Source organism: Patella vulgata, chromosome 2 (genome assembly GCF_932274485.2).
Source record: "Patella vulgata chromosome 2, xgPatVulg1.2, whole genome shotgun sequence".
Classification (NCBI taxonomy): Eukaryota; Metazoa; Mollusca; class Gastropoda; family Patellidae; genus Patella; species Patella vulgata.
In genome coordinates, this window is record NC_065880.2 from 10,919,323 (window position 1) to 10,937,744 (window position 18,422).

General features: G+C 34.4%; 2 protein-coding genes across 5 annotated transcripts in view; one reads left to right on the forward strand and one right to left on the reverse strand.

Moving 5' to 3' along the window:
• LOC126812231 (transmembrane protein 184B) overlaps nt 1-9,820 on the reverse strand; it is a 41,403-nt gene extending 31,583 nt beyond the window's left edge. The window contains exon 1 of the mRNA XM_050538516.2: nt 9,700-9,820. The gene's annotated coding sequence lies outside the window, so the exon portion shown is untranslated. The remainder of the gene's footprint in view (nt 1-9,699) is intronic.
• The window catches only part of LOC126812219 (DNA ligase 1), a 56,349-nt gene continuing 47,352 nt past the window's right edge, over nt 9,426-18,422 (forward strand). The window contains exons 1-4 of one of the 4 annotated variants that reach the window (XM_056098664.1): nt 10,068-10,215; nt 15,113-15,250; nt 16,561-16,599; nt 17,565-17,961. In XM_056098664.1, the coding sequence (XP_055954639.1) occupies nt 10,199-10,215; nt 15,113-15,250; nt 16,561-16,599; nt 17,565-17,961 (591 nt within the window). In that variant the 5' untranslated portion in view covers nt 10,068-10,198. Of the gene's footprint in view, nt 9,508-9,879; nt 10,040-10,066; nt 10,216-15,112; nt 15,251-16,560; nt 16,600-17,564; nt 17,962-18,422 lie in introns of those variants that run through there. The other 3 variants (XM_056098666.1, XM_056098667.1, XM_056098665.1) reach the window with 3 other exon arrangements.

Consider the following 18,422-nt stretch of genomic DNA (forward strand, 5'->3'; position numbering starts at 1 on the left):
TTGAAATGTTATCTTAACTATTAATTAGACATTTATTAACAAAACAAGACCATAATCAACTCTTGATGCAATTGGATACTCAAGATTTTAACTAGAATAACTGTTTGCCATTTAAAAAATTAATTTAAAAATGGGAAAGTGAGACGAAGTCTCAAATATCTAATTATAATGTATTTTTAACATGAAAAGACCATAATCAACTCTCAATGTCATCTGATGCTTTCTATATTCATTAGATTTTAATCCCATCTACATGCATCGTTCAACAGCCATTGATGATTAAACGCAAAAATGGATAATCAAGTATTTTCGTCACAATGGCAACGACAATCCAGGTTACAAGGTTTTTAAAATGAGTATTTCTCGACTTAGGCTGAAGTAATTTGATGGAAATTTTCAGAATATTCCTGTTACATTATCTATTATTTAACTCTTATAGTGAGAAATTTCAGCTCTTTATCTAATCTTCCACAATGTATCTTTAATATTTTGCTTTCTGTTAAATGTAGGATATGTATTCAATTGTGCTATGTTTTACTTTTAGTATTACATGTTTTGTCTATTTTTTGTTGTGCAGCTGTCATGCATTATCTATTAAAGATAGGTTCCCGCGTACAAACTAGGCGATTTAATGGTATATATGGACTAAAAACATATTCAAACTAATTAATTTGTCATAACTTTGCTTCAAATCCTTCTCAAACATTCTTATTGCTAAGGAATGTCCTGCTATAAAAATTCGATCAAACCAGGTCATGTTTACTTCACGTGACTTACCTCTCTTGCAAGTCAGAGGAGAATTCATTGCATACATAAGACGATGTTGTCTTTAATCGCTTACTATTTATTACAAAACGCAGGTTATATAACAACTCTTCCAGATCCTAGTGTTGTGAAGACAAGTAAAATGAAATTTTGAGACTATAATTAACGAAATGAAATAGGATCTGTGTTTTAATCAAATTGCTCCATATGTGACCCAACAACAAAATAAAATATAGATTTGTTACCATGGTAAATCAACTCTATCGTCAAACTTACAACACTACAGCAAAATAATTAAAATTGATTAATTAGATGTTGAACTAATCAATGTTCTTGATAACGAAATGAAAATAAAATGAAATGCGGTTTAACGTCTTACTGTTCTGCTCTGACTGGGCTAATGAAAATGGACAAACATGTACGCCATAATGTGGGCTAAATGAGGGAAATTTTGCCTAAACAGTGGCACTATGGCCTACTCTTATATCGAATTACAACCGTCAAGGGATCTTTTACGTGCACACCAATGTGTACAGGAGACCTGTTTTTTTGTCCCATCCAAACGACTAGACAGCTGTCCTCTTATATCGAATTCCAACTGTCAAGGGATCTTTTACGTGCACACCAATGTGTACGCGTGACCCCTTTTTTCCGTCCCATCCGAACAACTAGACAGCTGTCCTTGGTGGGCCCTTCGTCCTGCATCACTGACAAGGGGGAATCACGCCAGAAAATCTGGATGAACTTTCTCGGCCAATGCAGGGATCGAACACCTTAACCACCGTGATCCCTCGAGGGCATAATAACATTCTGGTTACCAAGCTTGCATCCTTGCTCACTCAGCCACCGTGATATATGTACATGTGGATTCACAGCTCAGCAGAAATTCAGCCAGTTGTGTGCATAAATTGATTGAAGCATGTAAAATGAGGGCATAATTAATTACTATAGAAACAGATCGAAGCTATGAGAGGATTGTTTGGCTGATAATATGTCTGGATTATCAACAAACCTTTTTTAACTTATATCACACACAAAGACAAATTTCAACAGATAGATCAAGAGAGAGAGAGAAATGGGATTTAACGTCCACTCGACACAAACTAGGTCATTTCGGGACTAACATATGGTTTAATTTTATTTCAATAATTAGCTTGCGCGTAGGGGTCTTTAGCAGTGGGAGGAAACCGGAGGACCCGGAGAAAACCGATAAGGTTGGACAGACGACCCTACTCCTTGTCACGTACAACCGGGGATTCGAAACCACGCCAGTCGACTCAATGACAGACTTTATGATACAGCGCGCGCACGCTAACAATTAAGCCATCCAACCCCCCTTCAACAGATAAAAATATATAATTTTGACATAAACATGTACATCATAATCGATTCAATAGGATTTGTTTTGAAACATTTGTTCTAGACGAAAATGATCAATACCGTGTATTATTCACAATGTGATAAACTACAAGTGAAAAGACTTGTCTAGTAGTTGATAATATATACCAGGTATGTGAAAATAAACAGATCAAAATCAATAACACCTGTATAGAATATAATACTGTGGTATAATCCTACTGTTTTACATATTGTAGAATACTTTACCTGTATATACCTGTACAATCACACAGTCTTACATTAAAGAAGCATTACGTAAGATTAGATAAAGAGAGAGAGTTTACCATCCACTTGACACAAACTTGGTCATTTCGGGCCTAACATAAGGTTCCATTTTATTTCAATAATTTGTTTGCACGTACATGTAGGGTCTGTAGCAGTGGGAGGAAATCGGAGGACCCGGGGAAAGCCCACGAGATTTGACAGACAACCCTACTCCTTGTCACGTACAACCAGGGAATCGACACCACGCCAGTTGACTTAATGACAGACCTTGTGATACAATGCGCAAGCTTCAAATTGCGTCACTCTGAACCGAGATATTAGAGATTCAATTTTAGGTTAGCCTCAATCATTACTAAGGTTAGTAAGATAATAAACAAAGTCTTGATTAGCCATTTTTTCATTAAATTACCTATCACAAAATGTATTCAAATCCAGTAAATATCAAAGGCTAACAATGGCGTTGAGAGTTGATTACGGTCAGGAAAAGATAATGTCTAATTGATAATTCAGATAACATCTAAATCCTAAAAATAACCTGCAATAGGTAGATTTAGCTCTTGCATAATGTATATTTAAGTTCATTATCTCATTATATTAAGTTGATGAGCCTATTATCACTTACTTAAATATAGCATTATAGTATAACACTGTTATTACTGTAGTATTATAAAATTGACAAGCAAATATCTGTAAACCCTGAAGGATTGTAGCAAATTATTTCACAGGCTAGATGTACATTCTTTTTTCCATAACCACAGATGCCTCAAGTTAAACATGCATATGCAAGAGATAAATCTGTCTATTGCACGTCTTTCTTTATGTTATATAAACTATTAATTAGACATTTATTAAACATACATTATGCAAGAGCTAAATCTGCCTATTGCACATTTTTCTTTAGGTTTGAAATGTTATCTTAACTATTAATTAGACATTTATTAACAAAACAAGACCATAATCAACTCTTGATGCAATTGGATACTCAAGATTTTAACTAGAATAACTGTTTGCCATTTAAAAAATTAATTTAAAAATGGGAAAGTGAGACGAAGTCTCAAATATCTAATTATAATGTATTTTTAACATGAAAAGACCATAATCAACTCTCAATGTCATCTGATGCTTTCTATATTCATTAGATTTTAATCCCATCTACATGCATCGTTCAACAGCCATTGATGATTAAACGCAAAAATGGATAATCAAGTATTTTCGTCACAATGGCAACGACAATCCAGGTTACAAGGTTTTTAAAATGAGTATTTCTCGACTTAGGCTGAAGTAATTTGATGGAAATTTTCAGAATATTCCTGTTACATTATCTATTATTTAACTCTTATAGTGAGAAATTTCAGCTCTTTATCTAATCTTCCACAATGTATCTTTAATATTTTGCTTTCTGTTAAATGTAGGATATGTATTCAATTGTGCTATGTTTTACTTTTAGTATTACATGTTTTGTCTATTTTTTGTTGTGCAGCTGTCATGCATTATCTATTAAAGATAGGTTCCCGCGTACAAACTAGGCGATTTAATGGTATATATGGACTAAAAACATATTCAAACTAATTAATTTGTCATAACTTTGCTTCAAATCCTTCTCAAACATTCTTATTGCTAAGGAATGTCCTGCTATAAAAATTCGATCAAACCAGGTCATGTTTACTTCACGTGACTTACCTCTCTTGCAAGTCAGAGGAGAATTCATTGCATACATAAGACGATGTTGTCTTTAATCGCTTACTATTTATTACAAATATCGTATCCTAATTAAATTCTCGAATTATCCACTACCCGCGTCTTTTTCCGTCATTTTTCTCACAGAAAGTGTTGTACATCTAACTCTTCATAAAGTTTATCAACTTGTACATCAAGCGCTCAATGTTCGCGTGTGACCTTTGACATAACGCGTGCAGAAATTCCTAATCGTCGGGCTGTTGATTAGGGGAACCCTTACATTTCTGTCCTGTATACGCTCCATGAGTGTTTTTCGAGGAATCCAGTATTTTTCTAGTAAGATTGGATATCTCTACTTTCTATATATACCAAAATTACCACACTTTTATTGGAAATAACCACCCGATAAATACTTTTCTGAGAACCTATCTTTAAATATGAAAATCAAATGTCAAATGGCTAAACAAAAATTCTATTTAACTACAGTTTTCAACTGAAAATATCAAGCTAATGGGAACTAAATGATATCAAAATTTACTTAACAGCAATGAGCAAGGCCAGTTTATTCAATTCAGATGATGATCATGTGACCGGATAACATGTCTTATAGATGCATTATGTGTGATTTAGATAAAGAGCTGGCTGTTCATGCTATAATATAACAGTTCAAAAATAGATAATAAAAAATGAATATTGAAAATTTCACTTCAATTACTTTATTCTGAGCGAAGTTATTAGGTAGCGAATATTGTTTATTATTGTTGTAATGGTACTGGACAAACGAGACTAAATAATAGTCTTGAAGTCAAAATAAAGACCTGAAATAGGCAGATTTTAGTTTATACATAATGTATCTTTAACTATGTAGCTATTACTGGACTACATGTACATGTGCAAACAGTTTGTTGTGTTTTGAAAAAGCATCTTCAAATTAATATCACGTTGCACGGAGCCAAGACTTCTAAGAGCCCTTTCATAACAGAATCAACTGGGCCTTTTTTAAAGTGATGTCATAGATTCAATCTGTGCTTGGTTTGGCTCGGTACCATGTACGTAGTTGTAAGCAAATCTGTAGGTGGCCTATATACAAGTAAACGATACTAGTGCTGATAAAACCATTCATCTTCTCATGATTTGTGTATTGAATCAATTTTTTTACGATTCTTTTTTTTTTTGTCACTTCAGTAACTAACCTGTCACTCTTAATTAAACACCCTTAAATTGTTTAGGTAAAACATGTACCCAAATCAGATGCTCTAATTTTAATATAAATGCCAATAACTTTGCTGTAGAGAATGTTTAGAATTCAGATTCTATAATATAATATCCATAATAAATTGAATATCAAAACATGACATCACAAATATACATGGCACTATTCTATTATCAATCATGTGTAGGTGGGAGATGGTCCTTCAGCAAATATTCTGACATTGTTTGTAAGACGTTGTTCCCCTAAACAGCATCTGGTATCATTTTTTGTTCTTTTAAGCAATGAGAAAAACCTTTCAAGTTTTGTATTTGAAATATGAAATGTATAACAGTTCAATAATTGTTAAAATATTCTTCCATTTTGATTGCAAATGAACTGATTTCAAGAGGTATTTCCATGTCTTATATTAATCATATATAGCAGGATGAAGACATCTAACTGAATACTCAATCATATCATGCCATTCATCTAATATCTCAGAAAAAGAGCAAGAAAGGTTCAATACTTTTTCAACATATTTATAAAGAAATTGTAAATCATCATCAGCAAAACTAATATCATCAGAAGAGATATCCAATTCAACCCCCCATGTAAAATTATTTAAGATGTTTGTTGCCTTAGTCTTTATCACTTCAGCTAAATTGCCACCCTGTTCATATCTTTTTTTTACAGCACTGAGGAGATTCTCAATTATTTTGTTGTTATTAATCTTTATATGAGCTACATGACTTAGCAAAATGCAATGCTGACGAAGAAGACGATAGTTTTGTGACTGCACTAAAAAAATGTCATACTCTACCCTTGAAAAACTGAACACCATTATAGTCTACAGAACCATTTTCATCATTTCTAGTAAACATCACAGCAGAAAGAAATTTTTTAACTGCAGGCAGTTTTTCAAAATCACAATCTGTTAAATTCTGTAGCCCATTTAAGGCCGACAGAAAAGCTTACAGGATCAACAATTTCAGCATGAAAAAATTTTAGACAGATGTGAAATGGGGTTTAATGTCCACTCGACACAAAGCAGGTCATTTCGGGACTAACATATGGTTCAATTTTATTTCCATAATTCGCTTGCGCGTATGGGTCATTTGCAGTGGGAGAAAACCAGAGGGCCTGGAGAAAACCCACGAGGTTGGACAGGCCACCCTACTCCTTGTCACGTACAACTGGGGAATCGAAACCACGCTAGTTGACTCAATGACAGACTTTATGATACAGCGCGCACATGCTAACCATTCAGCCATCCAACCCTCCTTGAAAAAATTTAGACAGATGTGAAGCAGGGGTAAGAATGTCGTCAAATGGAGGCATCTGTAGTAGGGCCATTAACATCATTGCAAATAAATGACATATACCGGTACAGCGTTTTGGGGTCTGGATTTTTTAAATCTAATAATTAGCAATCAACTCAATTTGATGCGTAATGTTTTTGTGAATGGCAATTAAAAATTTTAACTTAATTTTTTTACAAAAACTCTGTTGGACAATCATTTCCGACCGAAAGGCAATTCGGTCGTCAAGAGGGGTCAATTCCACTGGACATTGTCTGTGTCCGACCACTTATTTCAGGGCATGGTGGTGTCGTTAAAGCAATTGTAGAATTTGGTCACCTAAATATGTCTTGGGAGATACATGTCTAATTGGTACATGTGTAACTACTTCATAATGCTTTAAAACTAGTGTCAAACAAATGATAATAAGCATGTGAAATACGTTATAAAATTGGCTGTGAATTGACTTTAACTTCATTGAGTAACTGTAGACTATGCCAGAGCTTGGTGTAAACAATCGAAATGGTGGATTTTTTCGAAGCATTTATTTGTAGTTAATTCTTACAGCAATTGGTGACCTGATTATGAATCGTGATATGAATGTCATGGGTTCTTTGTGCACCTCATTAAACTTACATGATGGATGGACCTCGCTTTTACTTGCCATCTCCACGAATAGGCACACTCTCCTTAACAGAAATATAAGAAATGGGGAAAAGGATACCATACCACTTTTAAAGAGCACAAAAAATTAACACATAAACATGGTATATATGCTTAAAGTAAATGAAATGAAATGGAGCTTAACATCCTACTTTTCTGCACCGACTTGGCTATGTCTGCACAATAAAATCATCAGTAACTTGTGGTGCGATAACATCATCATAAAAACATTATTGACGTGTTTTGTAGGATTAAAGTGCATCTCTAAAAAAACCATTTAAAATCATCCATTTATAAAAGTGCTGTTTTTTGTTGCATCGTAGTATATCTCAAAACAACCTTAGAAACAAGTAACAAGTTTCAAAACCAAAAGTCTATATTATGAACAGGTGGAATGATCATTAGGCCTAGTGTATTGTCATTATACACTGTACACAGGAATTCATACTCAATAATTTATTAGTGTAATTGTATTGGAGGCCTACTCAAATATATTCTTCACAGCAGGTACAATGTACATGTACATGTAACTAGAACAAAATCAAGTATCATAGATCCTAACGAGTATCCAAATACAGGTATTCAACGTCCATAAATACAATTCCACTAATTGTTAGTAATGTTATACATAATTTAGCCAGGGAACAGTCCGAAAGTTACTGCCATCAAGTTGTGTTAGGTGTTCCGGAAAGAGTTTCTTGCTTATGGTTTATTTACAACAAGTTCTGAATAGAACTAGAAATAAGCTACACTACATGGTCTCGCTGATTTCATATTAAACAAATCATACTGTTTAGTCTGCTTTTTTCATCATTCGCATGATTAAGAATCAGTCAGATTTTAATGGCTAGCTGTAGCTTTATATTAATGGAATGTATAGTATTACATACTTCTAATAAAATTTTTATCACTGTGACATTACAAACACTTAAGAGTGTTTTAGTAATTGGCAAAATTATTGATTACTTTGATTAAACGAAGATATCTCAATTAGCCTACGTAATTACAAATAATGGATTAAGATAAAATTTATTTCTGTGTGTATCAAAACACAATAACATTTGAAGTGTTTAGATACTTGATGTGCTCTTTAAGAATGTCTAAAATGATTAGACCTCAAGTTCCTCGATGGGAATCAAATGTCGATTTTCCTTTTGTGGGGTGAAAATCTGTCTTCGTTAAATTATATGTCTCCAAATGCATAGGCCAGTATTAATATACAACCTACCTTATGTTGCACTCTCGACACATCGATTCAAAAATAGTTACAAATGTATCTCAACAAAGCCTTTATCTATAGAAGTATATGGACATGTAGCTACGAGAACGTAGCTAAAAATGTTGAGATATACTGATGTGTTTGTTTTTAGTTACGATTGGATGCCTTTAGTTCCAAGTGGCAAACTCAATTTCTTTATTAATGCATGTAACATCTTTGCAATAAGATAAGTTTATGCTATTATGATTAATTAAACTTACAGAGACCAATGTAGTGGCACAACTATCGCCTAACTCCAAATATTCGCGTTTAAATTAATGAAGCGTTGTTTTTGTCTGACATTCACCGCCATTGAAATCCATTTACAGTTACGGTGCTTTAGATTGCCCTTTTGATTGGCTGTTATAAAAGCCTTATATTTAGCCCCGCCTTCATGATGACAGCGTATCGTTTAAAAAGATGGCGGTCTTAGTAACGACTTAACGCCTCATTTTTAAAAACGACGATTTGTACCTGTTTCAGGTAGGATTATATGCTTAATTGTAGTTGGGTGTGGCAGAAATATTATAAATAATAATAATCAATCGTTGTTTTGATTAAAAATATTGTCAATTTTGTTTACAAATGCCGGGTGCGAATCGCTCCTGTATGTGCTACGTTGAAGTTAATAGCACCAACTCTTATCTCGAAACACAGAGGGTTGATAGATGAGATTTGTTATCTAATGGACATGTAGCTTATGTGTAAACAATGGAAGTTTTATCTGACAAAACAAATCAACATATAAAATTAATAAAATCCACTGAATCTGACCATGTCCATTTTATTTTGGACCCAAATCAAAAAGGTTGTGACATTTTAAGCTTTGAGTTTACATAGTAAATAATATTTTTAACATGACAGCTACATCATGTATGTGTATGACAAGACTGTCACTCATAACTTAAATGTCATTCGACTCAGCAGTGTCCTGGACCTGGTTTGACTGGGAAATGAAAAACTGACGAAAAAACACCAGATATAAATTAAAAACACCAAACTTTTTCAAGAACAGAGCTATTTCAATGTTGGTATGTACTTCTCGAGGTGCAGTCACATATAGTCAGATGTCACAACATATATTGTATGAAGATGGACAGAATCAATCATCACTATCAGGCTCTCGAGATATGCTTTTGCCTTTTCTGAAGATCAACATATGCCGTATTATTATGCTAAAAACCGTATCATTATTTCAAATAGCTTTACGGATAAATACTTACAGTTGTTATGCGTAGCTATTCTCCGAATTTTGTCACATGATTGGAATTCATTAGAAAAAAATAATCATCCAATTAACCGTGTTCAGTACTTCTCTATTTCTTCCGTAATAAAATGGCGAAAAACGGAAATGACGTATAAACACCTGACGCTGACGTCATTATAAATTGTAAACAAGAAACGTGCATAATAATTGGTTTCTCGATATTGTGATAATAACGTATTAAAAAATGTTTTGGTCTTGTCCAATTCTTTTTAGATTGATACTGTTTGCTATAGGCATTTCCACTACTTTACTAAACTAGGACGGGAAATAAACCAGTTTTATACAATATGAATCAGGTTTTTTTTTTAATATTTAGACAGGATTTATCCCCCTTGAATAAGTTTCCTACTTTAGATTGTCAGTGGCGAAAGGGCGCGAATTGTCATGCTCGATTTTGTTTACATGGGTTATTTTTGTGATTTATAGAAATAAATAGGTTTACTTACAGATTCAACATGCAGAAAGCAATCACGTAAGTATCGGTCCGCCAACAACCCATATTGGTTTACCCGGTTAATTATACGCTCATAAAATAATAATAACTAAATAAAGATTAACGTTACAAAACATGTTATAATAGAAATAATCTTTCTGACATGTTTTTGTATGAACAAACTAATCAATTAAACAGCTAACTCTCTATAATCTATTCTTTGAAAATGGGAGGGGGGGGGGGGGTCTTCATCAATTTAAATTAATGCTTTGTCTAATATTAAATGTTAATTTTTTGGCAGTGGATATTTAACCATATATGGCACCTTACTTTAATTTACCGTACGCTTCCGTTTAACATGCACAGTTCTCTGATAACTGGACTTAGCAGTTTTCGCTTTGGTGTCTGACATTAACCCATAACCAAAACCCTAACCCAACAGTTCTATTCATTCTTTGTCTAACATTGCTTCTTTTTCCGTTTCTTATAAAGGAACGAAATAGCCATACTTGAATTTCTATGGTAGAAACTGGAGAATTATTTTTAAAAGAAAATAAGATAATAAATGTAAATTGTAGAAAAGCATTTAGAATATTATTCTATTTTGGTCGAGGGTGCATTTCTGTGGATTTTGGTTTTAATTTAAGTACTAAGACTGTCAGTGGTTTATGTTTTTCCCGTAAAATCGTGCTTCTGCACCGAAACGATGTACGGTAAAATAGCGGAAGTAGATACTTTGCCGTATACGGTTAAATATCCACTTCGTAATTTTTTCAAAGATTCCAAATTAAATTGTTTCCCATGTTACCTAAATTTTGTTTCGTCTTTCACTCTGTATCGCTGACGTTCTTAAATATTGTGCGTTGACCTATAATTCGATGGTCATGGCGGCGCAAAAGCTAATCGGTTGTTTTGCTCAAACTAACTTGACTAAAATGTTCCTTTACATTGTAAAGGCGTTCACAGCCTATAGGGACTGACACACGACCGCTAAGCAGTAAAAAATTGCCTCTGTAAAATTTACTGGGAACTAAAAAAGTTTGGACAAAAAGCCAATAGAGCGAGTGTAACAAGACTTACAAAGCTTGAACTAGCTGCAGTAGCGCTGCTGTATGGGCAAAAATTTTCACATTGCACACTTGCAAGATGTACGCCCCCTTTCATTTCATTGTTTTGTCGAAATAGGTGAGTAGTCCAAATTTAATGGTAGTCGCTTGCTCCTGGTTAGTCCAGTAAACATCGAAGGTATAGTTCAACAATTAATTTCAAACTAACGTTTTGCCTTGTTCATTATTAGAATCCCATATTTTCACCATGAGATGGAATGGACCGATAAATTGTTTTTGCAATTTCAAAGACTGAATAATATTTAGTTAGCTCTTTACACTCTTTAAGATTACTGGTATCAAAAACCTACCCATGTGTTTGACATGAAATTGGCAAAACATAATCCATTGTACAAATAAGGCCACACAAAAACATATTCTGGTTCTCAGAAAATCCTTTTAAAAAGATTTTTGTTTTTATTTTGTCAAAATCGAGCTAGTTTTTCATTTTTAAGAAACACACAAAATTATTATAAATATAATATTTATTCAGCTCTATAAGAAAAACAAAATATAATGTTGTGTTGGGATCACTACCTTCTAGACGCCTTCTATATATCAGCACGTGAATGGACGGTCATATTCATATCTCAAACCCCCCTATATATTAACACAAGACATGTTCGTGCTTCGAGCACACTCCGGAGTATGTGTCTGTTTTATTAACTTCAATATATATATTACAGTGAAGAGTCGACAGGGGCAGATAACTCCCGTCTCACATGACTTATATTACAATATTGATCATCCTGTAAAGGATCAATACGACAATAAGCAAGAATTTGAAATAATGGCCGAATAATTCTGTGACTTCATCTATCTACATTTCAAATCTGCCTGTTTTTATTTTGCCAGATTTATGGTATAGATACCGTCCGTACTCATTGTTAAAGCATGTACCTGGGAGAATATTTTCAAATTTATTTCTTGGGAAAGATAAGGCATTTTAATCATAAAAAAAAAAGACGGATCAAGAACGAAATTGTTGCCATCTTTGCAAATAATAAACATTCGATACCAAGTGCCATTTGTGATTGTCTATATTGATTTCCATGGTAACGTACTTGATAGCCGATTGTTGTGTTCATTTCCTGTTATCAAGAAATATTCAATAGAGTTACTTCCTTTGATCACAGGAATATGAACGATCAAGAATTACTGACTTTGTTCACTCGGCAAACCTCGACAGATTCTACACATCTAATCTCGGCTGTATGACGAATTCCACTATATTGGAACTATTTTAAAGGTCCCGGATGAAAAATGGCTGCACCCATGGAGATTTCAGTGGAGAGTGTAGTATATCAACAAAAGTCAAGTTTGGCATTGGGTTTGGGGAATTACCAGGGAATTACCAGGGAATTATATCAAACCAGCAGCCTAGAGACAATATCTCTGCTCGTTTAGTTATATACATGTACACTTGACAAAAGACGCCATTTTGGGACTTTTTTGTAAAAGCGACACGTTTTCCTGTTAAAGTAAACCGGTAGCCGCATCGCAAATGTATGGGCGTAGGTACATATCAATTACTATCATACAGCCGAGGGTAGATGTAGGGTACCGGAATCTGCCGAGGTTTGCCGAGTGTGACTTTGTTGTTATTTTTATTTTTTATTTTTTTTAATAAAAACAGATGACACGGCCCATTTTTGATGACGCAGCTGTATCTGAGAAACAGAATATTTTTTTTGTGTGGCCTAAGTATTCCAACTACAAAAAAAAAGTTTATTAATGCGACTGATTCAGACCATTATTTGAATATCAAGAGTATTTTAAATATGTTTGTATGCATTTAATAATATAGCAAAAATGACAATAAATAGAATAATTACAGAAAGTGTCCTTTAAGAGCGATTATCCATGTCTCAATATTCCAGTTCTCTACATATATACTCTTCAAAAAAAGTAGGGGATATTCCGAAACGGAAACAATACAAAACTGTGAAAATGTGCTGCTGTTTTTATTAGAGGTAACCAGTATATGTTAATAACAGGCCAATTGCCTACACATGAACATAAACAGTTCATATGGGCAGCTTATCTGAAGGCTCCATTTCACTCGCAAAGAGATACATGTACACTGTCAAAAGTGAAAATGGACGTTTTTGCTTTTTGTCTTAATAATGAGTAATTGCTCCCACCAATCATCAGACATTCAGCAATTCATCGTGGCATGCTCCTAATCAACCGTCCAATCACGATTTGGGGCAATCTGACCCCCTCCTCTTGCAGTACCATGGCCAATTCTTGCAGTGTTGTCCGTTGATGTTGACGTCGACGAACACATCTCCCGATCAAATTAAACGTAACACACTAAAGCAAAGATACGCTAAACAGTAAATCTTATGCAAGAACCAATAGGAAAGCAAATGTGGATAGGATAAACCAGCAAGCGGCAGTTTTCATCAAACCTTTCTTGAAGTGTCAAATTTGACAATGACCCTCTCCCATGTGTATGGCGCTATTGCGTGTCACGTACAGCTCAGTGGTTCTGTTGGGGCGATAAGTTCTTCATCTGTGAACATACAGTCAAAGCATGTCAAGTGTCCATGACTATTTATCATATCACAACCTGCATAGGTATTTGCATTTCAATATCCCCTACTCTTTTTGAAGAGTATATATCAACGAAAACTAGAAAATACTAGCTCAGTAGTACGATATTAAAGGATTTGGTTTAAATTTGGTGTGAAGCATGGGTATCATCATATTCCTGAAGCAATGGCCTGAGAATTCCCTCTCTGCTGGATTGACTTCTGATACTTGAGTTTTTGAGGGAGTGTGTCTATTCTTCCCGTTCAATCTGGGGTCATCCCTAAACTTTGGACAGTGATTTAAAGATACATTATGGGAGATTTTTATAGAGAATTGGCCATTCTTGCTATAACAGTTCAAAAGTAGATGATGAAAGAAGAATATATTGAAAATTTCAGTCAAATTACTTTATTCTGAACATAGTTATCATCGTTGTAATATTTGCCTAGAAATGGTAGCGAAATGCGTCTTCACCTTGGCCGACCGTTTGATTGACAGGCGTTAACTCCACCTACATATCTCGATTATCAAGTAAAGTTTTCAATGGCATACGGAAACGCTTTACAGCGGCCTCGCTAAGTACACTCTATCATTTAGCCTCGATCTAACTGACGTATTTTCATCAGGTTGCCCCATACTTGAATTAATCAATTAGTGAAATCCTATTTAAATCCGAGCTGTAGTCGAGCCATCCGTGGATCTACAGAGTTGATTTTGGGCTTGTTGTTTAAATAAAGATCTAATTTATAATTTCTATAACATCTGAAGCCTAAATTAAGACTTGCAATAATCAGATTTAGCTCTTGCATAATGCATGTTTAAGGTATTAAAAACAGTGAAAGTATTGTTTGTCTCCAAACAGTATTGTTTACGTTGTAGCCGTTTTGACAGCCTCGTTTGACACACAATTAGCTTTTTTTGCAATATTCTGTTATGCACTGGTTAATTGGTCTTAAGAAATTTTGTGAGTCATAAATTAACGTTATGTAAACATATTTGGAGCTCTATTTAAACCCAAGTGGCATTGTTACGCAGTTACATGTAGCTATTAGGACTAATCAAACGAAACACTGCGAGGAGTAGTGGGGGGGAGGGGGTAATGAGATGACAAAACAAACCCTATCAATATTTAGCGTTCTGTGACCTCCTTTTCCGAAAATCTTCCAACAGGCACTACTCTGTTCTTCATCCATCTCTTGCAAAATGTGGGCGTATCTTGCAAGTCGTCTGCTTGTTATCACTGTGAGGGCTAGACTTGTGTAACTGTGAACTTATTTAATTTTCTTTCTTAGGCGATGCATTTCAAGCACCGGTATGCGAAATGCACCTTTGGGATGTTTATGGTGGGAAAATGTACACAGAACACACAGCAGAATCCGTATAACGGTTGCTCCCAGACATTCTGTTGTATTGGTACCTATCATTCAAAGGTCTCTATTTCATGTCCTAACTAGATCCTATTATCCCTGAGTGTGAATATTTAACTAATAATGACTCAGTTTACGCAATGTACCTTATAGTAACAGTTTGTGTTTGTTGCTTATAGAGAGAGAAATAGGGTTTAAAGTAGCTAAGTCTCTAACTCAATATCATCCAAAATCTTCGACATTGAAAACACAAATTATTTGTCGGTTTAAATCAACATTGATGTTGTGATCTTACCGGGAAAAGATGGATTTCTGATATCCAATATTTAAGACAAAATAAACATTTTACAATTGGTACACAAATCGTATACCATAATGCGTTTCAGCGCTACTGGTAATAAGGGAATCGAAAAACAAGGCTCGGCATATTCCACAAGTAATGTCAAACGGTGACGCTATATTCTTATCTGGAGAGCTAGCCCAATAAATAATATCGGCGTAGACTAGAATAACACAACGCTAGAGATTAAAATTCGATTGAGAATACTGGTGTATTTCGCCGAACCTAACTGATTAAAAATTACAGTAAAAACAGAAACGATTGAATGTGAATCAATTTATATACATTCATATTACATTATTGTATGCGTTGCGACCCATTTGTGTCAATTTCTAGGTCCCAAATATTAGCGACTTTGCTCCTTTAACGCCCACTCGTTTATTTCTCTATTACGTCATTTGCTGTAAACAGACATTTATTTTGCTTGCCAATCAGTTGAAGTAGATTTTCCAAAATCTGTATTTAGGAACTGTGATGGATTGTAGATGGCCACAATATATAGTGGTTAAATTATAAAGTCATATAAATATTTGCAAATTCACTATTTTGATTTTTCTTATCACCATCTCCTTTTGTAAAATAAATTAAATTAGAAAGTGTTTTATGTGAACAGAACACCAAAATACATGTTTAGATACAAGAAAGAGATTTTCTTTCTTTTAGTTTTAATAAATTATTAAATATGACAAATTTCTTATTAAAAAGAAATATTGGATTTGTGATTTATTTAGTATGATGAGATGTAGTTTCTTGTCGAGTTTTATTCTTTAGAATAAAATAGTGTTTAATATTATCCCTATTGAGTCCAGATCTGGTACGTACAGGTACATTCGGATATATTCGGATACGTTTCGATAGATCAATACGATTGCTACGACTGACCTCAATATATATGATAATACCTGATAGGATCACCACGAATTCAATCGTAGCACGAATCGTGATAGTGGGAAACTAGCATAAAGATTTAGCTCTTTTTTTAGAAATCATATATTGCCTCCAGTACTAATAAAACTATTTTATATTTTTTCAGATCTTTCTTTACTAAACCACCAGCTTCTAAAAACAGAGAGTAAGTATTATCAATGCATTTGTTTCCTTATTAATGCAGTCTGATTAAAACACAGATCCTATTTCTTTTCATTTTTTATAGTTCAAAATTTTGTTTTACTTGTCTTTACTACACTAGGATCTGGAAGAGTTGTTATATAACCCAGGTTCTGATTGATGTGAGGGATTAGTCAATGAAACAGACTGTTGCGGCGAGTTCTTGGCATGCGGTGCATGGAACTGTGGATATCCTACTAGAAACGTCAACGGTGATTAGTTAATCAAACGTCTGACCTCATAGGGTCAAAAGCCGCTGGTATGACCCCTGACGCGACCTTCCACTATAACCGGTCAGATCTTCATGTAGTGGAGACCATTGAAAGTATAATAAAAAGTGACACGGAATACAGATCTGTACTTTAATCAGATTGCCTTACAAAATCTATCTGTATGGATTTAAATGCTAAATGTCAGAAATCAGAAGAATCTTAATTTTATGTCTTTACACCAATATAAAAGTAAATTTAAACAACTTTTAACGCATTAAGAATCAAGAAAGACACACGACAAGCCAGACAGTTCATATATCTCTAGAGTAAAAAAATGCTAAATTCCTATCATAGTGCATGAAAATTTGATTACAAGATGGACTTAAAGGTCACCGGAAAAGCTTCATAAATGTTTTAAATAATGCAAGTAATTATGTCAACATATCCTTTCCATAAATATAACACGACCCGAATGTCAATATTACCTGCAACAGGTAAATTTCAATGTTAGTAATTTCCGTTGTTCTCCGTAGGTAGTCGTAACTTTCTGTCAATAAACAACAATCTTTGACGTCATTTTAGTCCTTCTACTCATAGAAATATAGACTAGAATGACGTCACAGATTGTTTATTGGCGGAAAGGATACGTCGACATAATTACTTGCTTTTCCAGTGACCTTTAAATAATTTGACATATTTACTGTATATTCTATTTCAGGCCGTCCGAAAAATCGCCTATGAGGGTGAAGAATAATTCACCAAAGAAAGTCGATAGTCCAGTCAAGAGTGATGTAGACTCACCAATTAAAGTACGTAGTAAAAAGCGCTCAAGGATTATTGAAAGTGATGAAGACGAAGAAAATGAAGTAAAGCCAGTTGAAGAAACAAAAATTGATGAAAAATTAGAAGTTGATAAAAAATTAGACCTTGATGAAAAATCCAACAAAACTGAAGAAAAGGGGATTACTAGTAAAACTAAGAAAAAGTTAGATAGTTTTAAGAATAGTAAGGTGGCTGATGACGAAATTAAAAGTCCTAAAGTAAATAAAAAGTCAGAAAATTTGGAAAGTAGCAAAACACCAAAGTCCAAAACACCTGAAGTTATAACTGTTCAGGTTTGTACTTTATTCTGTCATATTTTTGTATGAATAAAGATTTTAATTAAAGGCTCAATGTGTCATTAAAGCCCCCGTCGGACCGGGGCGGCGTCCTTCCTGCACGGCTGCGACCGTACAGCGACCAGAAAATGCACAAGGTCGCGGGCAAACGTGAATGAACACAACACAAGAAAATGTCCTAAAAAATTACAAACTTAAAAAAGGTCTCACAGCTTTCCAAGTCAGAATGCAGAACCTTGGCTTTGTTTTGAACATGACTCGGCCATCCTTGGCGACCACAGAGTCCACAGCATGATATCTGGCATTTACATCACGCTTTTACCACGCTTTATCATACGGTCTGTCTTTGAGTCAACTGGCGGGTTTTTCGATTCCCCGGTTGTACGTGACAAGGAGTAGGGTCGCCTGTCCAACTTCATGGGTTTTCTCTGGGTCCTCTGGTTTCCTCCCACTGCTAA